The 22,555-nt window shown below is 45.9% G+C and overlaps 3 protein-coding genes across 3 annotated transcripts; all 3 read right to left on the bottom strand.

Moving 5' to 3' along the window:
• Window positions 1–6,550: 6,550 nt before the first annotated feature.
• On the bottom strand, window positions 6,551–8,651 carry MYCTH_2307929 (uncharacterized protein). Its single transcript, XM_003664742.1, has 3 exons — window positions 8,543–8,651; window positions 6,729–8,466; window positions 6,551–6,660 (listed from the first exon to the last, which is right to left on the bottom strand). Exon 2 carries the CDS (start codon window positions 8,391–8,393, stop codon window positions 6,798–6,800), a length of 1,596 nt encoding a protein of 531 aa, XP_003664790.1. The 5' UTR covers window positions 8,394–8,466; window positions 8,543–8,651; the 3' UTR covers window positions 6,551–6,660; window positions 6,729–6,797.
• A 495-nt stretch (window positions 8,652–9,146) lies between these two features.
• MYCTH_2307928 (uncharacterized protein) lies at window positions 9,147–10,680 on the bottom strand. Its single transcript, XM_003664741.1, has one exon. It carries the CDS (start codon window positions 10,539–10,541, stop codon window positions 9,471–9,473), a length of 1,071 nt encoding a protein of 356 aa, XP_003664789.1. The 5' UTR covers window positions 10,542–10,680; the 3' UTR covers window positions 9,147–9,470.
• A 9,534-nt stretch (window positions 10,681–20,214) lies between these two features.
• On the bottom strand, window positions 20,215–21,117 carry MYCTH_2128605 (uncharacterized protein; the record flags this gene model as incomplete). Its single annotated transcript, XM_003664740.1, has 4 exons — window positions 20,215–20,399; window positions 20,469–20,619; window positions 20,720–20,798; window positions 20,981–21,117. 4 exons carry the CDS (start codon window positions 21,115–21,117, stop codon window positions 20,215–20,217), a joined length of 552 nt encoding a protein of 183 aa, XP_003664788.1.
• Window positions 21,118–22,555: the final 1,438 nt, after the last annotated feature.

The raw sequence follows: 22,555 nt of genomic DNA, 5'->3' as shown, positions 1-22,555 counted from the left end.
TGTCCGGTCTATCCGGAACCAGTGGACGCCTCCCACTGTGGGATGGATATTCAGAAGAATGAGGTGCGATGGTGTCGAGCAGCGACGCGGCCACTATCCCTGGACGTGGAATCGTAATCTTTCCGGTTGTGTTGGATAGATGACGACAGTGTGCGGGACACCTTGGAAGGAGGACGGCGGACTGTCGCAAACACTGTTTTCCAGTTTCGGCGCAGAAGAAGAGGAAGGGGGAGAGGGGGGGGTGGCCAATCGGGAACCGGCACCGGCCACTTTGAGTAAGTAACTCCTTCTTCGCACGAGCCAGGCAAGCCGGGGACCCTAAACGAGTTGGGCTGAGGGCGGTGAGTCAGGTCTGTCCTTAGGGTTGGAGGAGGCTTCCCTGGGGACGTGAAGGACTACACTAGTTACCACACCCCTGCGCCGTGGCTGTCTATCCGTCCAATCTGGGGAGCAGATCTTGATGGTCCCGGCAAGGGATGGAATGCGACGGCACGCGAACTCTTCTTTTCCTCCCTCGTCAAGTTCAATGAGTGGGCGTCTCCGGTCGACCCTTTCCTTTTCTTCTTTGCTCAGTCATACCTTTTCTTTCTCTTCTTTTCTTTCTTTCCTTTTTAACAGGCATCACCTTCGTAATTAATGACTGACTACCTAGTTTTTGGCGTTTTCCCACACAGACTACAAGTCACTGAGATGTAACTACGTTCGGTACATAACCCCGCTGCGTTCCGCCGGTTCGCGGCATAGCGAGGTAGTAGCATTGCGGCTGTGGATGCGCGCGTATCTCTGTGCAACGGTCAGAGGAAAGTTGGTCGGGAAGCTGCAGCCTCAGTGCTCTACAATTTTTCAGGGCGTCGTTTCAGATAATTAGAGTGCTGACGACCGCCACTACTAGAGATAATAGAATCAGATCAGCCCTCACCGCCATCACCGATCCCGGAAAAGCTAATTGCTGTTCTTTTCTTAGCACTTCAACTCCGCTGGTATTTGGCTGCGCCACATCTGACTGCCCCTGCAGTAGTAGTAGTAGTAGTGAGGGCGGGTACCTTAATTCATAACAGCTCGCAGCCTGTACTCCGTAGTACATACAGATCATTTCTGCGCTGGGAACGAGGCACAGTCACAGCTTGGAATGTCGGCCGTGCTTCGAGAAGAGTATCGGAACGGAACGATGCATTGCGCTTGTTTCAGACCGTCCAGGGTCGCGGCTGTGGGTTAATAATTAATTCTTTTATTCTTTGTTGCGCGGCAACAAATCTGCTATTAATTAATTAGGCATTTTGCGAGGTTCATACTTTGCCGGGCTCACTTTCTTGCCCAGTCCCGCAGCTATTATTGGCTTACTATGATGCCCTGAAATTCTGCCAATAGCGTCCGGAAGCGTTCGAGGAGCCGAATCAGAGTGTGGCTGGGTCGTCTTGTCACCAGGTCCGGAACAGTGCTGTGCCCCCCCAGACGCGGAGGGCAACACCCCATTTGCCCAACACTTGCGGCTTGGGCAGTGCCCGTGCCTCATTTTGCGAGCGGCAAAGCTGTCTTCGTCGCCGGGCAAGTCCCGCGCAGGCCAGCCGTGTTAACTCCTGAGCCCCTTACTACGCAGCCGATAAACCTTGGCGGGGTGCCACGGATTGTGACACCCGCGGCTAATGTATTCATTACCTGATCCTGTTCATGCCGGCATCGCCGAAGCAGGGCCGGACGCCATCGAGGACACTCTCGGAACCGGGTTGGCAAAAGGGGAACCAACCAACCACCGTGATCTTGTGTCGACATGATTCGTTCTCCATGTCCGGAATGCAGCCGCGAAGGACTCAAAGACGGTGATCCATACCCGTCTGTCATGAATGTCGTGCATTCGAGCGTTGTGGCTAAAAGAGAAAAAGGGGGGGAGGGGGTTGTTGTGGGGGGAGCACCACTCTTGGCCCATCCTTGTCTTCAGAGTTTCGAAGTCTGATGAGCAGCAGGCTGGTGGCCGCTAGCCCAGCCGTAGCTACCTACCCTTTCTGCTGTTGGACCATGGTCCAAAAGCAACGGACTGAGAAGGGTGGGCGTTCTGCTCAAGTGGTCAAGTGAGCCAACAAGGGCGGGCAGCGCTCAGGTCCAAATGTTCATAACCCGGGGTTTGAATTGCGATCAGTCTCATTCCTCGATACAGGTTTCCCATTTGGGTAGTTGGACGGCGACCTGGCGACAAAAGGAGTAGAGCCAAGTTCGGGAAACTAGTACAGTGCCCGAAGGGTGTGTCCAGGGTTACTTACTTGACCGGGGGAAGATGATCCTTGGCTGCCCGACACCAAGCCTCGATTGGTTACCGTTCTGTCGGGACCGTCTGTGCGCCATATGTATGTACGCTACACTAGTTATAGTACTGTGATAGTGTACGACAGTGTTCCCCGAGGGGGGGTTGGGGGGGGGTTGGGGAATCTTCCTCACTGTGCCCCCTGTGCCTCGCTGCTTTGAGCCAGGGTTGGATTCGGGAGGGAAGAAAATGCCGATCGTGAATGTCTTGTGAGCCCGGGCGCAACGGTAGCAACTACGCCACGGGACATCCGTCTCGCGTGCAGGTCTCGCCAATCACTCAGCCAGTGGCGTTTGATGTCGTCCCGCCCCGAGTGAGAACCCAAAAAAACAAAAGACTGGCTCCTTTGACGGCACCATCACTAGGCCGTTCTAGCCGCCCTGTCTGGTACCGATATGGCTACAATCGGCTTTACCACCAGACCAGCTACGTACTCGGCAACACAGGCGGCGGCCCCTGGTTGTCGTTCTTGGAAGAGTGCTCCCGGACCATCCTCACATCCCGTTGCAAGGCCCACAGATATCTCTTCAAAGTTCCAAAGCTTACACTAGGAGATCACTCATGCATGACAAGTACATGCATACGGAGTATTAGAGCGCCGGGTAACCTGGTGGTTCGATATTATTGGACATCATCATCAGTCCAGCAGCGTAGATCCAGGGTCCTTTCCCAAATCCTCTCTCTCTCTTGCCGCCGCGTCCAGGGTCTAGGTTGCCCCATTTAGGCGCCTACATTTGCGATTCAGTGGGAGATTGATGATCGTCTACATAACTACCCCAGCGCCACCGGGTACAGTACATACATACCGACTACATAACATGCTGTTGGTGCCAATATCACCATGTGTGGTCTCCGCCGGATGAGCCGTCCACGCGCCAGAGTGTACATGCATACGCCGATTACCCCTCAAACGAGGCGTTATACGGCGGGGTAAGCTGTCGCCTGCGCCTGGACTCTGATCGCCCGCCACATTGACGAGGTACCGTAATTAACCTTTTTCGTCGGTTGTGGTTGTTGGAAGCAGCGCTGCTCAGCATCAGCCTGGAGGTCCACTATGGAGAACTCCGCAGCCATCAATAACGTTAATTAATCCAAAGAACGCTAGTTTAATGGTCGTGAGGTAGACGGAGTAATGTCCGTTAATTATCTCCGGTCTGCTCAAGAACGTATTCGTGTGATCGAAACAGGAGATCGTTACCTGTTGGAGGTGGCGTGAGTTTTGGAATCGAACCCACGAATCTAGTGACAGCCCATGTGTTTAGACCGTAGCCGTCCTGTGAGTACCTCTATATGTGGGTATGTATGCGTGTACGTACAGTACATACATACATGCAGTTTCTGCAAGGCTGAAGGTGTCCAACGGTTGGGCGCGGGGCTGAAAAAAGGGAGGACCATGATGATCATTGCCCTTGTCCATAAACGACCTCGTGGTTTAAAACTTGCCTTGTTGGTTTTACAGTGCCTGAAGATCGGAGGCGCCGTAGCCGCCACCCCCATTTTTTGCCGCCGCAACGGCGAGACGAGTTCTGTCCTCCCTGCGCTGTGCTGCAACGCAACAAGAAAAGAGTCATGAGAGATTGCCGGTCCAAACACCTGAATTGTTAATTAGCTCTTAACCGAAACGTGATCCAAAACTCCTTCAACTGCCACGTACCTTAGAGCAAGCCGTAGCACAGACCAAAAAAAAAAAAAATTCAACTCTTAAACTCTTGCCATGGGCTGACTGTGTGAATTAATTACCCCACAGCGATCCTTGCATATATTGGGGGATCTGCCAGCAACAATAATACCCTAGTGTACTGTGTAGACCCCTCCTTTTGTTCCGTCACATATCAGATTCCACGCGTCCGCCGATCTTCGTTGGCCGAGTACTCGCCTTTCCCGAATGCCAAGGGCTCCGGGTACCGCTTATAAGCTCTGTACCGGAGGCAGGGTTGCATGCATGTACATATGTACTGCGTATGTATGTACAATACATACATATTACATGACAGACCCCAGTCGCGGATCACCCGGCGCCTGACGCTAGATCGAGATTGGATCGAAAAAGAAACCTGGTTCATGGCACCAGTCTCGAATGTGATATGGTGGCTGCATCCATTTGCCGAAGGGACGCTGCAGAGAACGAGCCGTAATTCCATTACTGGGACATCCGTGAACACCGCCGGGCCAAGTTTCTCAAGGAGTAATATTAAGAGACCAAGATTCAATGTAGACGGCTTATATTCTTTATTTTTTTCTGAAGCTTCTTGCCACCATACATACATATCTTTGTGGTTTGTTCGGGGCCATCAAGATGAATTGTATGGCTTCGCTCGGGCCGATAAACAGGCGCAACGACGCCACGGACAGTGCCATTCCGGCAGCCTAACCCCATTCATCAGCGATGATCAGGTCTCGCTAGTGGACATGACTTACTCGGTTGCAACACGCTCCTCGCCCCTCCTTGCCACTCATCTGTCGTCACACACTGGGGAGAGAGAATGTTGAATAATTAGGCAGCAGAAGCAAATTCAACCCCCCTTGTTCATGCTGCAACAACACTGGCACACTTGCACACCTTATCGCCTGAGCCTGCTCTCTCATCATGCGGCATTCCCGCGGCCGCGAAGGAGTGGGTGATTTGAGCGGATCATGCACATGCACGTCTACTATTACGTGCCGGTGCAGTAACTAGTACCATGCAGGCGTCCCGGTCCGTGGCCCCGCTCAGAGCGCTCTGCCAGCCTACACACCAGGTGGGGGTTGTCTATGGCATTGCTGATGAACTAACAGTTCGAGGCCATCGAAAACGAGAAGATTGCCTTTCCTTGTTCACTTTTTGTGGCCTCCGATGATAAACAGTAAACGTGTCTCTTTTGCAGTGCCGTATCGTGGAACGAGATGGCGTCCACGGTTGGGTTGGTAATAGCGGATTGCTCTGTCAAAAGCTTGAGGCCGTGTAATTATCTGAGTCCGGATTTCGAATGTCGGTGTGTTTTGCAGAGGAAACAAGGATGGCATCCTGTTAATCAGGCCCAGTAACTGAATACTCCCCTGCCTGGAGGAAACCCTAATCCCTTTCCCAACTGAGTGTGTCATGTAAGTAAGTAATAGTGTCAACCGGTGCAGACCTTTGAGAACAACGGCCGTATGCTCCTCGTTCAGACCCCTGAGGGCGGGCAGATCTGTGAAAAGTTGCCGGCGATAGTTGATAAAAGTCCTCATGTGTTCATGACACAACGCACAATTGACACGGGTCGGCTTGAGAGTCGATGGAGCGAAGCGATAGCTCTCAAGCGATCCCTGGCGCAGAGTTCCATTGGAACCACGCTTCCCCACCAAATATTTCCAGCCTGGTGAGTATCAATGGATAAGGCCCAAGTCCACAGATGAAGACTCGATGCATGTCCACATCAGTCATGCATTTCCTTTCCGACAGCATACGGAGTGGGGTTGGAGCTGCCGGTCTGAGACAGCGTTGGTTGAACAAGAGACTCCATTGCATCCGGTTGTTCTTGGGAGCAGGTGCCAGTGATGAGCCTTTCTATCCCGGGATGCTGAGAAGAGGTGGGATAAGAGCATAGCCTGCTGCCTCCTTCCTGGTCAAAGCTCGCTAGCTCAAGCCTGGCGATGCCCGGATGTGTGCCGTGGTAACATGTCAGCTTCGTTTTCTCATTAATAATTAGTTCACATCAGTCGGTACTTCTTACCATCGGAAGAGATGGGACGATACTCGTGTAATAGGTCATGCATTTTCCATTACGTCCCGGCCGTAAACAGTGTCGGGTTGCACCTTGATGTTGGGCTTTCGACTGTGGCGGGCGAACCCCAGACGTCCCATCTCCGCCCTGAAGCCGATGACACCGCGGGATGGGAAACTTCTTTTTCCAGCTACACCCTCCTGTCTGACCGTGGCCCTGTCGTGTTAATCCTGACCGCCCTTGTCTTGTGACACAAAACGTCTGGTGACACACAGCCCTTTGACGGTGTCCTATCCGGTATCCCCGGTCCCAGATCTGGGTCTCACGACTCCCAACTCCAGCCCAGTGGCATGATGTACGGGATTTCGTTGTCGGAGGTACAAACACAGACATTGCCTAGGCTGAAAGACAGGTAACATATACCATCCCATGTGTGGGTCGCAATTTAGATGGCTGAGCGGCATGTCGGTGCTTCTTGTGTCTCGGTAAGTAGCGTCCAGCTGGCACCGGTCAAAGCAGCCCGGTGGTGATGTGCCAAATGGACGACGATCCAGGCCTTGTTCGCATGGTGTATGCCCGCATGCGCATATGGCATATCGCTTCTGTTGAAAACAAGCTGTGTTAATGATTAGGCAAATCCCGGAGAGTTTGGCGGAAATTTCAGGATAGCGCAAGGTATCTCTTCGTGAAGTATTAGCATCTTGAATACATTCCCACGAGGCGTATTTTAAACTGGCCGTGAGACTGACAGTCCAGAAAACACATTGACTTTAAGAGTGCCTTAGTAATTAATGTCACTTCCACATGAGGTTGCAAACTTAGAACTTTCGCTTCTTCTTGGCTGGTCCCGCTGCGGCGCGCCTCTCCATCTCTTTCTGGAGCTCGGCCCGTTTGCGGTCTGCTCGTTCCTGTGACGTCTCCCGCTGCTTCTTATTGGGTTCGGAAGCCGGGGTCTCGCTCCTGCCTCTGGCCTCGTCTTCACCGCCTGTTGCGGGTGGCTCTGGGTGTGTCGGCTTCTTCCCAATCACACCCAGTTTGTGCCTCCTGGAAGGCTGGTTCGACGAGTCTTCCACGGGCTCTCGCGGAGGGGGCGACCGCGTAGGTTGGGGGGGTTGTGTCACCGGATTCGTCTTTCCGCCAATACGGCCCAAACCGCCTCGTCTGGGCAATGCCTTCGGAGGAGACGGCGGAGGTGAACTGACTGCGTCGACATCATCGGGCTCAGACGCCGTTTCGGATTGCGTGTCGCTTGCGGCAATTTGCGTCTTGGTTGACTTGTGCGACGTGGCTGGAGGAGGAGGAGAAGGAGGACGAGGAGGAGACGAGGTTGGCTTTCTATTTCTACCAATAGTGCCGAGTTTAGATGCTGTCTCCTTGGTTTTCGCCGGAGAGAGCGGTGGCGGTGCTGGCTCCGCTGTGTCTTCGCCACCCGAAGTCTCATCGTCATCCACTGCCGGTGCAGGACTGCCGCGCTGTCGCGTTGGCCGCACCCCTGGTGGAGTGGCCTGCACTTGGAAATCATCTTCTTCTTTGCTAGCTTCGGGCCCTGGAGATGTTACCTCGTTTTGAGGCCTCCGCTTCTCAGGGAGCTCTGGAGAAAGGATGACTTTACTGCCTTTCATCAGTTTTTTCCACCAGTCTTCCAAGCCGGCGGAAGCCTGTATTTCCAGGTCCGACTTGTATTGCAACCCAGGAGGCCCAAAGACGGAACCCAGGAGGGCAGAGACGTCGGAGGCCTGTGTGATAGGGCGAACCTCGGCTGCTTTGCTCCTGAATTCGGACTCGGAGAAGGCGGCGAGTCCCTTAACCTTCTCTTCGGCGACAGCTCTGGTCACTCGGCGCTTTCCGGACAGCGAGTGGAAGACATATTCGAGGCCGGTGCCCGTAGCTTCAAGTTTGTCGACGAGCCTTGTGATGACGGCGTCTTTCTCTCGGAGAAGGGAAACGAGTTGGTCGATCTCACGCGTACGGGCTTCCTGTGCCTGGATCATGGGAAGCACAAGCTCGGAGGTGAGAGTTGACTGTGGGCACTTCTTCAGGTGCATTGGCCACTTGAAGGGCTTGAGGGGTTTCGGCAGGACACAGGTGACGTGGATGACGAGGGAGTCTTCATCATCGTCCCGTGAGAGCGTCAGAGAAGTGTTGGCGTGTTCGGAGTCGCCGGAATCAAACGCGGCCCGGAGTAGTTCTAGCATTTTGCGAATCTGATCGGGCCCGTCACTCGGGTCGATGCTTGTATCCTCCATCATACCACGCTTGATAATCGGTCTCCTATCAAGGCTCTCGGCCCATACATTGGCGAGGTCAGACAGATGAATGCTGTACGAGTCGGCCTTGAAATCAGTCGAAACCAGCAGCGTCGGGATGCCGGGGGCTGAGGCCGGCAGCAGCCGCCAAGACGGGTGGCCTGACATTGCTGAGAGCGGCGTTGGTCAAGACGGCCAGACGAACCGTGATGCTGTGTACCACTGGGGCCTTGCTGGTGTTCTTTCTCCCGATGTGAGGCTCAGCAAAAGCAGGAAAGGTACAGGAAGTGACGAGGGTGAACAAATCCTCCCAGTACCGGATTGAACAAGTTGCTGTGCGAGGTCCTCCAACCTCTGTGCTCAACGTTCGTGGGCGGGGGCAGCCACGTAGATGTGTCGTGGCCAGTCTGGGGACAGACTGCCGTTGCCTGGATGTTATTCCGCGAGGTAGCACAACGGTTGTGCAAATAAACGTTTCGGACGAGACTCTGATATGAGTGCTAAAGCTGACACGCGACGTGCTACCATGCGAAAGTACTCGGACCTGATACTGAAAAGCCCGATTTGAATAAAAATGAAGATGCAAAGTTGGCGCTGTAATTAATTAATTACGATGCGAATTCCGAGAGAAATGATAATTCCTTGGAAAGACGATTAGGATTTGGCTTCAAACGTGCTGCAGGTCCTGCCATTAACGCGGCGCGTTGCGGCTTGCCGGATGCTCTATTTTCTTCAGATCCCAGCGATGATGTTGTGGTTAGGTTCGTGGCGACAGCAAGATTTGGCAGTGCCTGGACTAGTTGGGCACAAGTTGCGCTAGGATCCGTTTCAGTTCTCAGGGTTAGGGTCTGGTCTTACAGTTGACCTATATGTGTGAATCAGACTCGACGTAATTAAGGAATTTCTACGTGATAATTACTGTTTGTATAGGACAGCTATCGAGGCAAACAGTTGATTTCTGAACCGACCTCAAACCTACGAACGAAGACGGAATGCATTGATTTATTTTAGGTAATGAACCACCCGTTTCGGGGACGCTATCCACGTGTCAAGCAGCCATTAAGTCGGACCCCCCATCACATGTTCCAGTAATTACTGAGACATTCCCTTTCGCATCCAGATCCCCGCGTCGACAATCAAACCATCGTCATGAATGAACCGGCACCTGATGGTCGAAGCCGAAGTCATATATACACAACAAGACCGAAGCATACTCCGACTCTGAAGTCTCGCATCAAGCCCACTTTACCATCCACGCAATCCGCATCCGTTCGCAGGATGTTTCTGCCCGAACACGTCCAAGCTCTCCAGGAAAAAGTCCGCCTCGTCGTCCACTTCGTCTAATTCAATACCCTCCATCTGCTCCTCCTCCTCCTCCTCCTCCTCCTCCTGCTGCTGCTGCTGCTGCTGCTGCTGCTGCTGCTGCTGCTTGTTCTGCCGCTTCCGTTTCTTGTCCCCCCTGTTGACATCGGACACGCCACGCTTCCGGCCGAGGTAGGCGAGGACGCCGGACGCGAGGGCGGAGCACGCGACGTCGATGGCCGACTGCCCCGCGGCGTTGCGCGCCGTCCAGATGTTGCAGCCCAGTGCCGAGTGCAAGGCCTCGAAGGCGGCCGCGCTGTCGCGGCGCGCGGCGAGGTGGAGGGGCGTGTCGCCCTCGACAAGCTGCCCGGCGCCGGCTCCCGTTGCTGTGTGGTGTTGTTCGCCATTGCTGTTCTTGCTATTGCCGTCGTCGTCGTCGTCGTCGTCGTCGCTGTTCAGGAGTCTGTTTGCGGGAGGCGTGAAAGGCTGGTTGGGATCGAGGCAGTGCTTCTTGACCAGATGGATAATCATCTCCCGCGCGTCCTCCATGGCGGCGCAGTGAACGGGGCCCAGGCCGTCTGCGGTCAGGGTGTCGAGGATGCAAGGGGTGCCTGCAGCGATGATCCGGTCGAGAAAGGCGACTGAGCAGCGCTGCCGGATCGCGTAGATGGCCGCGTTCTCGCCTGTTCTCGTCCTTGTATGGAGGAGAGCGAGGCGGAGGGCTGGTTGTTGGGGGAAGAGCCGAGAGTCGAGAAGGTAGTTGAGTGATTTGATGGACTGGCCCATGGCAGCGTGGTGAACCGCGTTGCGGTTCTCGGCATCTCGAGCATGGATGAGGAGCACACCCATGGTGGTGCCATGTTGGCTAGCAATGTCGCCGAGCATCACATCCAGATTGGCAACTTGCCCGGCGACCGACAGCTCCAGGATCAGGTCTATTTCCCTTTGACTGAGGATGCCCTTGGCGTCGCGAAGGCTTTGAATTTCGTAATCGCTCACCGGGATATCATCCATCGTTTGTTTTCAAGATAAACTCGTGACAAGCAGAAACCCGCCTGCTCTGGCCGGCAAACGCCAAGTCGCCTCGGGTTGTGGAAAGCCAGAGGCCACACCCCCAAAATTTGACAGCCAGATAATTATTATTAGTAGCCGGCAAGGAGCTTTAACACCTAATTATTATTATTATTATTATCATTAGTCCTATACCATTATACTAATAAGTATGCCAGAACCTCTCTAGTTATATACAAAGAAAACCGTACCTAATAGGCCGGATAAAAACCTCTGTCCCGCCTCTAATGCCTAATCTAGAATACTAATATATTATAAAGAAAAGGAGAAGTAGCTAGAATAGCCCTATAGAGGCCTTACCTCCCGGTCTAGCCTCCTCGCGAGGTAGTATTCTAGAAGCCTCCTTAGGTCTATTAGCTACTATAGAACCTTCCTTGCCAAACGATAGTTATAAGCCCCTATACCCTATAAACTGAGGTCTAGGTCCCTTTATAACCATATTTCCTAAGATTTCTACGTTTAGCTTCTTAGTAGGTTTAGGCACTATATAACTAGGTACTTAATAATCTCCCTCCCCTAGCTATAGGTATAGTAAGGGGTACTAATCCCTAGGACTTAAACCCTAAAAAGGAAGTCACAGAGGCTAATAGCTCTTATATAAGCCTATATTAGTAGGGAGCTCTAGGCCTTTATTAGGCCCTAGTACCTTTATAGGCCTTCTCCTATATAACGAACCCAACTTAGACTTCTTCTAAAAGGGTTCAGACGAAGGTAGATTGAGCAGGACAAGCAGGCAGGTCGTCTAAGGGATTCGGTAAAGCCAAAGGGTTCACAACAACACTAGAGTTATCTCTCATAGTAATCAGCAATACTTGGTATAAGTACTATGATTATAGGATAGGTTACTATCACTAGTGAACTCTTAGAGTCCACTTAACGAGTGACTATCTATATATATATAGAATCCTAGTGATCATTCCTGATTATAGTAATTATGAGTGATCGTATGGTAGTGATTACCCTAATCACTAGTGAGCGTAGTAATTACTATGCTTTCTATATTGTAATTAGTCCTTTTGCTCCTTTGACTTGATTAGCCTGTTTATACTAGTGGCTTAGGCGGTATCTATATATATATTTCTGTGATACGATGCCTTCTTTCTAAGGCTTTTAACTTAAAAGCCCTCTTTAGGTTGTCTTAAATAGCGCTAATATCCCTTGTGTTCCTTGTATGTGTTTTTCTCCTTAGCCCCTTGTTACCCTTCATACTATTAATTATACTATCTAATATATATAGATCCTTAACGTCTATTTACTATAAGCGTTTAGCTTAGTTTATTTCTAATTATAGGTTTATAATAATAGTATATTCCTATTATATAGAGTATAACTAAGTATATAAAATGATTGAAAAATCTCGTTACTACAAGGCTTACGTGCGTCAGGGTCGTGCTTACGATAGTTCTAGCGTTCTAGTTTCTTTTTATAAGTTCCCGTTTCCTTATAAAGGTATATCTCTAATCGTAACGTAGTAGATCGTATTATACGTAAGTAACGTCGTTTAAAGGCTAAAGAGAAAGAGGCCGAAGCCTTGTTATAAGAATATTAATATAAAGCTTCTAAGGCGTTAGCCTATCTAACTTGGGTCTATAAATAACGAGAGTTCCTAGTAAAGAAGGGGGTAGATATAGTTATATAGGGTTTGTCGAATCTAGATAAATTAGAGGTAGTAGAATAGTAGGAATCGGGGGCCATTATATAACTTAACGGTGGCGTCGATGTTATTAACTAGGGCGCTGTTTTCGGTTCTATCCTAGGTTTGCCTTTAGCTAATCCGGGTTCTACTAATAGAACTGTTCTAGTTTCTTAGGGTAATTTAGGTTCTTAATAGGTTCCTATAAGTTATCTTCTAGTCCGAAATCAAGCTATTTAACTAGGTATTATAGTTCTCTATTAATGATATATAAATCCAGAATTTCTTCGATATCCTATTCTTTTTCCTTATCTTCTACTTTAATATATATAGTAACCTTAGCATTTTTCGGTATTGGTTCGAGAAGCGAAATATGAAAAACATCTGTCTATAGTTATATAGGTAATAGTAATAATAGTTAATAGTTAGATGTCGAAATTCGTTCTTTAATAACAAAGAGTCTAACTTTCTTAAAGTCTAGCTTTATACTTAGTTATTTGGTTTGTAAGTTTCGTACGATTAGGTAGACTTTGTCTCCCCTCTCTAGGCGAGGTCCCTTAAGCCTATATTTATTATAGTGATTTTTCATTCTAGTCCTGATAAACTCGAGTTCCTTTTTAAGCTTTTTATATAGTATATATATTTGTTCTACTTTGACTACTGCTCTCGGCACTATAACCTCTAGTCCTTACCTAAGGTCTGCTTTATATCTATAGTTTACGAAGAATGGTATAACTTTGGTCATTTCCGTTGGTATTATATTATAAGCGAGTTATACTATTAGTAATAGTATAACCTAGTCATCTTGCTAGTAGTTAATATAAGAGCGGAGGTACTGTTTAATAACTTGGTTTAGTCGCTCTATTTGTCCGTCAGTCTATGGGTAATATGCTATTAATAGCTTGCTATTAACGCCTAATTGTTATATTAACGCTTACTAGAACTTTGATATGAACTTGGTATCTCTATTGGTGATCTACTCTTGCGGCCAAGCATGTACTAATATAACTTGCCGATAGATTACGTCTGCTAGCTATTTAGCTATCTAGGACTCCTTATAGGGAAAGAAGTATACCTATTTAGTTAGGCAATCTATTATAGTGAGAATACTATCGTAGATTACTCCTATAGCCGTATCTTTAGATTCCAGTAGCTTTATAATAAAGTCTATTATAACTAAACTCTATAGTTTATTAGCTATTAGCAGTAGCTAAAGTAGCCTATATAGCTTATATTATACCGTTTTGCTTCGATTGTAAATGTCGTAGTTCCGTACAACTTCCTTAACTCGTACTGTTAACTATAGAAAGTTATAGTGTTTCCTAACTTGTACGATAGTCTTCGTAACTCCTTTATATCCTCCGAGTTTTAACTTATAGAGTTCTCGAATCATTTATAGCTATTGATCTCCGTCGTAGATATATACTTTGCCTTGGTACTAGAGTTTTCTATCTCTTTCTTCCACTCCATTAGGTACTACTAGTCCGGGTACTACTTAATACTATGTCTCGTTAATCCTTTCTTCTCGAAAGATTACGTAATATTCTAGGAACAAGTTAAGTAGATCATCTTCTATAGGTATCTATGTTTCGTAATATAGCGTTCCATCTGTTTATTCCTTAAATAATGGTAGTATTGTTTCTATTCGTCCTTCTATATAATCCGTTTATCGGCTTAAGATATCCGCTTATACGTTCTCTTTGCCCTTCTTATAGCGGATCTCAAAGTTAAATTCCGCGAGGAATTCTGCCTATTATATTTATTATCTGTTAAGCTCCTTCGTTATTATAAAGTATCGTAAATTCTTATAATCTGTATATACTTGTATTGATTTAATTATACTACTAAGGTATAGTTACTATTCTTTAAAAGCTTTAACAATTGTAAGTAGTTCCTTGTCATAGATCGAATAATTAAGACATAGTCTATCAAGCTTCTTTGAAAAGAAGGCTATAAGATATAGCTTTCTTTATTCGTCTCGTTATTCTAATTGTCCTCCAATAGTATAGTCTAAAGCATCTGTTTCTATCTTAAATGGCTTCTTAGGGTCTAGCAGTACCAGTACTAGGTCTTTAGTAATAGTATTATAGATCTATATAAATGCTTACTCGTATTGCTCTTCCTATCAGAATTTAGCGTTCTTCTTAGTAAGTTTATATAAAGGTTGTACGATCGCTCTAAAGTTCCTAATAAACATTTAGTAGAAGTTTGTAAATCTAATGAAGCTTCGTACTTCCGTAACTAACGTCGGTCGTAACTAATTCTTAATAGCTTTAACCTTTAAAGGTTCTATCCGAATTTGTCCTAGGAATATCTTGTATTCTAAAAATACCGTTTTCCTAACATAGAATTTGCTCTTTTCCTTATTAACTAATAGTTTATATATATATGGCATGTCTAGCACTGCTTTTACGTGCTTCTAGTGTTTGTCTATCGTCTTAGAGAAGATAAGTATATTGTCGAGATAATATACTATAAATTTGTCGAGAAAGGGGCAGATAGCTTGATCAATTAGGGCTTAGAACGTTGCCGGCATGTTTATAAGTCCAAATAGCATAACAAGGTACTTATAGTAGCTATAGGGTGTCCTAAAGGCCGTTTTCTACTCGTTGCCTTCTTTGATCTATATATAGTTATAGGCTAATAGTAAGTCAAGATACGTAAAATATTAGGCTCCTACTAACTAATCTTAAAGCTATAAGATTAGTAGTAATAGATATTAGTTTTTCATAGTCTGTTCGTTAAGTTGCTAATAGTCGACATATAACTATAGCTTTCCGTCTTTCTTAGGTATAAATAGGATTAGGTAGCCTACTAGCGATGTCAATAGGCAGATATATCCTCTTTAAAGGTTCTCCTCTAAATATCGCTTAAGTTCTTCGTTCTATATCTAGCTCGTATAGTAAATCTTAAAGAACTTTAGTTATACTCCTTCCTTAAGCTTAATCTCGTAATCCTATAGGCCGTATTCTAGTAGTCCTTCTAGATATTTCGATTCGAATACTAGGTGTCCTTTGTATTTCTTTAGTACTTCCCTAGTCTTATCTCGTCTCTCGGTTTTCTAATAGTATATAAACTTGGTTCCGTCTATAATAATACTAGCGATTTCTCCTATCTCAACCTACTACTCTAATTATAGTGCTCTGCATTTGTCAATAGAGAGAATAGCTATCGGCAGTTTAGCTCATTTCTCTTATTATAATATTAGTGTTATTATACCGCTTCTTCTAGAGTCTATAGTAGTTTGCCTACTATTACTCGTCTCTTGTAGTAGATCCGTAGGATATACCTTCCCTTAAGTATCGTCTGCTTATAATCCTTATATACTCCCTATCTCGCTAATTAAATATAACTCTATTCGGGGTTATAGGTAGCTACTATTCTTCTAGTTAATATCTAGGTCGTAATCTTTATACTATAATAACCCTAATATTATATCTTTATCGTTACCTATATCTATAATACTAAATACGACTACTATAGTCTTTCCTACTATAGTGATATTAATTAGTTCGGTCTCCCTATATACCCATTATATTAGAAATAACCCTTTAACTATACTATACTTTCACTTTATTCTCTAGGATATTTATAGCTAATTTATAAGCGTTGGCGAAATCAGGTTCATTTCTACTTTACTATCTACTAGTATGAACATTTCGTACTATTTCCATTATACTATTATCTATAGTCGCTTGTCTTACTACTATCGTCTAAAGATTATAGTAATTTCCTATGTTTCTGCCGGGAGGTCTCGATATAGTAGTCTCTTACGCTAGTTCCTCCTATACTACGCTACCACTCGCCGCTATACACGCGTTAATGGTTTCCGGGCCCCTTAAAGGGCCCTGACCCGTTTCCTAGGTTAGTGCTAACCTCTTCGGTTATTTAGCTAATAGTAGCTTCGTCGATTATACTTATTTCTATAAGCTATTGAGTACTTATAGCTTTCTACTATTAAGTCCGTTCTACTTTTCGTCGTATATACTATAGCTTTATCTAAAGCTCCCGAATTCGCGATTTCTTTTCGTCCGCGTGATAGAGGTAATCGTTGCTCTAGCACGAGTCCTATATATCTCGTTCTATTCTGTAGTACCTAGGCTAGGCTTGTCTTAAACTATCGTAATGCCTTCTAGATCGCGGGCTTCGATCTTCTAGAGCAACTTGGCTGCTCTATTTCCTATATTATAGACCTATTCTATAGGGTATAAGCTTCTGTCCTCATTTCCTTGTCAGGTTAGCTAGTAATTGTTTTCGAATTTATTATAGAAGTGGTATCGGTATCTATATGCTATACACTAGAACTAGGGCACTTATATATATGCCTCGTATCAAGGGTATAGTTATATAGCGTTGCCTAGGAGATATTAGAATTCTTTCCTAAATCCTTCCTATTATATATAGACTATAGGTACTCTAACGCTAAGGTAGGAATGTTTCTTCTAGTAGCTTTTCTATATATACTCGTCTTTTCTACGATTCGCGTATATAAACTAGTATTCTAGGTTCTATACGTCGCTACTAAGTTACTAGTCGTCAAGGTACTCGGTATAGCTATCAGGTCTATTATATATTATAGGCTGTTTTCCTTTGATAGTTTCTATAATACGTCGGAGTTCCCTCGTCTCGTTCCTTATCTTATCACTCTACTAGGTAAGTTAAATCAAGCGTCTATCCCGTTTATATAGTTCTATATTAAGCCGGAAAACTTTATTATAGTATTATTTAATTTGTTCCTAGAGAAATAGAACATTAGGTCTAGGTCTTTTAATTCCTTAGGTATCGGTTATCTACGATCTATCCTACCTCCATATAACCGTAAAACCCTACTACCTCAAGGCTAGGAGAATCGAAATTAGCAGTACGTATTCTCCTACTATATTCTATTTAGCAAGACCTATCTCTAGGTCTATAGTAACTAGTTTAAAGTATAGTACTTATTCATTTTTACTATTACTATTGTATCCGAGACTATCTATATTACTACCCCTATCTTTGTAGCTTATAGCCGCTACTTCGATAACGTCCTTAGTAGTTTCGTCAATAGCTATAATTTCCTTTCTAGGGACTATCTTCTACTCTTTCTTCGGGCTTCGACATTCTCGCTTATAGTACCCTTTCTTTCCGTAGTTATAGTAGGTAACATTAGACTTGTCTTTGGTCGTCTTCTTCCGGTCCTGCTTCTATACTATATCCATATCTATAGCTCTAGGGTACATCCTATATAAGGTACTAATATATGCTTGCTTTTTCTTATTATTAGCCTTAACTATAGTTCTATTTATTTGACCTTATTTTTACTACTCTTATATATAGAGTTAATTATCGATTTCAATAGCCTATATAATATATTTATCTAGGGTCTTAGGCCGATTATACTTATATAACTTATCTTTAACCTTTTCCTTTAAGCTATTATAGAATAATTATATTAATACCTTATTATTAAGCTAAGACTTAAATATATCCTATCTAAACTATATAGCATAGGAGGCTACTAACTTAGTCTATTAGAGATTAGTAAGTCTTTCTTATATATAAATCTTCTTATCTTTATTATTAAAAACCTTCCAAAGCTCTTCTTCAAAACGGTCGTAGGATCGAAAGACTGCTTATATAAACGCGTCTCGGTCGTCTTTATCTTCCTTGGTAAGATAGTCATTCTATATAGACTCGAACTATCTAAGTGCCTTGCCCTCTAGTCTTGTAGCTATATAGAGGACTTTAGCTTTATTATCTAGAAACTTATCATCATTAAGCTAGAAGTAGAATTAGAGGTTTATCAGGAATCCTACGAGGTCTTCCTTAGTTCCTCTATATTTGCTAGGTAGTTTGATCTTGATACAGCTTGCTTTGGCGCCCTTAAGTACCTTGATTTTAGTATAGGCCTTGTTAACTAGTTTTTACAAGTGCTTTTTATTATTCTCGAGTTCCTTAATTTAAGCTTAAGTAGTCTTATCTCTCTAATCTAACTCCTAGATTTACTAATAGAGTTAACTAAGCTAGGCAAGCAGCTATTTAGCTATAACGTTAGTAGCCATATCAATATTAAGGTCGAAGTCACCTCTATTCTAAACTATAATAGAATAAAGGGAGTAATAGCAATATATAACAAACCTAACTTAGACTTCTTCTAAAAGGGTTTAGACGAAGGTAGATTAAGCAAGACAAGTAAGCAGGTCGTCTAAGGGATTTAGTAAAGCTAAAGGGTTTATAATAACACTAGAGTTATCTCTTATAGTAATTAGCAATACTTGGTATAAGTATTATAATTATAGGACAGGTTACTATTACTAGTAAACTCTTAGAGTCTACCTAACGAGTGACTATCTATATATATATATAATCCTAGTAATTATTCCTACTTACGGTGATCGTAAGTGATTATATAGTGGTGATTACCTTGATCACTAGTGAGCGTAGTGATTACTATGCTTCCTATGTTGTAATTGGTCCTTTCGCTCCTTTGACTTGATTAGCCTGTTTGTGCCGGTGGCTTAGGCAGCATCTGTATATATATTTCCGTGACATCCTATAAAAACTAGGTATAGTAGGTCCTTGTCTAATATATACTATATCCTCTTACTAGCTTAGTTAGCCCTCTAACGATTGCTCTAGCTAGCTACTATAGCTAGTTCTATAGCCTATAGCCTCCTCCATAGGGTCTATAGGGGGGGTAGACTCCCTCTATAGCCCTCTTAAACCTATTACTAGACTGTCGACCTTGCTACCTCTAGGGCTATAGGCTTCGGCTCCTAGCCTCTCGCTTTAGCCCTTCTCTCTGAAACCTCTAGCTTAGCCTATTATAGGCCTGTTAGATAAGAGCCCTTGTAGGGACCTAGGGGGCCCTAGAGACTACTCTGGCCTATAGGAGTAGCTAGTTAAGTTTGGCTTTGAAGTTAGCTAGCCTATTATTAAGATAGAGGTCGAGGGGCGGTACCTAGGCTTCTGTTTCGAGGCACCGGATAGGGGTGGCCTTATAGGCCCTGGTAACCACTCGAAGGGCCCTATATTAGGCCTTCGATAGCTCCCTAGCAGGGCCTTCTGGCTTGCCCCCTACCTAATAATTATTAGCCTAACCCCTATATACATTAACACCTAATATTAGCCTATAATATATGTAACTTACAGATTGCTATATACTTTAAGATATATAGATTCTAATTATACTATGTGATTAATAATATGGGCAATGTAGTTAGAGATATCGATAGAGAATATAGTTTTTTAGACTTAAAAAAGTCTATCTTAAAACACTTTTTAGCATATCTTAGTATATTATCTTGGCATTTTTCTAGCAAAAACAAGGCATTTCTAAACTATTAATATCTCTATATGTATTACCTATATATACTAGTGTGTTACCCCTTTTCTAACGGTTCTGTGGACTTACGAAAGAAAAAAAGTGGGAGACATTGATAGCCACGGTACGCCCTAATTAATTAGATGTACAAATTAATATATTATGGCCCACTACCGAGCCCAAAACCGGTGCTAACTCAATGAAGTTTTCGTGATGTCGACCCCTACCGCTTCTGGGTGGATTTGTAACGGTCTCAGGAGTAATTATATCGCAACTATCTGATGACGACTCTACGAGTACACCAAGCTTGAAGAAGAAAAGAGAAAGAAGAAATTCTGCCGATCGCGGGCCCTTGATCAGGCAGACGCGCTGGCCCGCGTGTATGCGACGGTAGGCACGATGTGTAAATAGCCTCGTCTCGGAGTTAGGGATTCGTGGTTAGGTTTGCCCGAGGGTTACCGAGGCCCATACCGGGCTCAGCGCGGTATAGTAAAGAACAATAGGGCGAAGTATTATACCCTGAAAGATTTTATAAACACGGTTAACGCTAGCTCCTTAACTTGAGGGCGGTGATATTATATACGCTAAACCCCACGTCATCCCAAGACACGTGCGAGATGAATCTCCCCACTCCTTATCACAGCCTCTTAACCAGACGTGACAGTATGCCTGTGCAGCAGTCAGTCGTTCCTCGGGAGGCCACAGACGATGAGCGCGCCTGTACCCCCCAGCATGTACCGTGGCACGTAGATGAACCGGTCGTCATCTTGCTTCCGGGCTGCTGGCTCGAGAATCTCGCCCTCTTCCACTTTGATCAAAATGGAGTCGTCCGTAATGGCAACAAGCAAGTTGTCCGAATGCAGATCTGGCGTGCGTCTGTCAATCATATTATTGCAATTGCAGGAGACGACATGATAGTTTCCGTACGACTCACCAGTATGGACCACTTTGGCGCCGTGGAGACAGTCCAAGCCGACAAGGACTTGATCTAGGGAGCTCGTGACGAGCAGTTTTTGGAAGACGCGTTTTGACTGCATCTCCTGTAGCGTCCTCAAACTCATGCCCAAAGGGGTGATGACAAAAACCTTGTGGTCGCCGTGCGTGCTGGCTTGTTAGCGTGAATGAATCATGGAGCTCGCGGACGTGTTGCCTGCCGGGATGGTTTTCTAAGTTGGTGACACTGACCAGGTGGCGGTATACTACGTGCTCCTGATTATATTTCATTGTGTTGACGTGCCCTTTGAGCGTCCAGTATTTCCCGTCCCTGTGTGGTGGCGGTTCACTAGAGTCGACAACCATTTGACAGCAGCTCGGAAAATTCAACAGGATATTAATACCTCAGGTCTCGACCCAGCCAGACAGTTGAAGTGGTGCCGTAGCTGAGCTTAGCAACGACCTGGCAGTGACCCCCAATGACCTCGCCCATGCGCATGGGATAATTAATACTCGTCGCGCTCGTAGAAGGGCAGCTTCTGCCCCTCAACCTTGTCGGAGGGGTCGATGATTTGGAATCCACTTGATGGAAAAACACGCGGGGACTGTGATGCTGCCGCGATTGGCTGGTAATCCGATGTCAAAACCATGACGAAGAGCGTTGTTGTTGTTGACGTTGTGGTTGTTGGGATAATTAGAAGCACGAGAGGGAATTAATGAGCTGGGTTCGCTGCCCGCCAAGCATACACACGGCGATGTCGGCGATTCTGCGCGGCCCTATTCGGGGACCTGGTCTGCGCATGTTTATTCTCTCGCGGAACAAATGGTGAGGTCTGTGGTTTTTGAAAGTGCTAAAAGACGGCAAGGAGCGGGTATACCAACATCCTCCCTTGCTTAACTCTCAGATCCGAAGTTCCAGAGCATGCCTACATTGTGAAAGTCTTTAAAAAAGAGATACTATGATTGTGTGATCGAAACTCCGAGGCTTACCAAGATCGAACGAGATCTCGAAGGCAGGGGATCGGGGATCGGACGATTCTGCTTGCCTCGTAGCGAATCCTGGCTCTCTGGTCTCCTCATCCAAGCGCCAAGGAGAATCTACCCAACTCAATGGTTGCACTTGTCCGCGGGCCAGAAGCCGACTAGGACGGAGGACACCTTGGCTACACGTAACGTCTCTTCAAGGTGTCAATCATTTGACCCCGAACGACACTCGCGGGTCCGCGTGAAGCCACCATGATGAATCTTCCTTCTTCGACTTTCTCGCTCCTCCGGTCGTGCATGTCGGCTTGTGATTTCAAGGACGCCACGCAGATGGTGTGGTCCAGGGGTACTGTCCTTCCCCACCCGTTGTTTATGGGTGGGCGTAATTATTAATACTATATACATACATATATACCTAGTCCAGTTGGCAGGGCTGGTGGTGAACCAAAGAGTCTGCCCCTCATAGTGTAATGATGCTTCCTAATTATAATTAATAGTTCACCAAAATGGTATCTGTGAACCATGGTTAGTTTCTAGGGTTGGCGCTCGGGGCAGAGAGTTGCTAGCCCAAAGGTAGGTAAACCAGACGAGGAGGAACTTTCATTTGGTGTGACACAGCATAGTGTATGCTCTCATGGCCCCCTATTACTTCCGTGATCCATCTAAGGTACATAGGTACCGAATCTTCCACGTTGCACGTGCGAGGTGCGGTGAGTTTGAGTCTCTGGTAAGTGTATAATTATAATTGTATCATCGTCTGCAAGGGATTTTCTCGGTCATGTCATATGGTCTTACGAGATCAGGTACCTCACATTCATCGGCCTCCTGAGGACCGTTTGACAAATCCAGACGGATTGGAAAACACTCGCTATCAGCTGTCATCTCCAAATCGCTTGTTGGCGACTCCTTCGCTGTTATCACTATCTGTGCTGTTGGCGCTGTATGACAGTGTCTTGCGTGCCGTTGGCCTGCTTCGCCCCTTTGGTAAAGGAACTTTGAGTCCGACTCAACTCCCTCCGCGCGCCCACCTGCTGCTGGCCACCATGCTTGATCCACTTGGCCGTCCATGAAAGCCATTCACCTCACGGGTTCAATTTGGGTTCT

Source organism: Thermothelomyces thermophilus, chromosome 5 (assembly GCF_000226095.1).
Source record: "Thermothelomyces thermophilus ATCC 42464 chromosome 5, complete sequence".
In the NCBI taxonomy this organism is placed as follows: domain Eukaryota; kingdom Fungi; phylum Ascomycota; class Sordariomycetes; order Sordariales; family Chaetomiaceae; genus Thermothelomyces; species Thermothelomyces thermophilus.
This window is presented reverse-complemented; position numbering and strand designations above follow the sequence as displayed.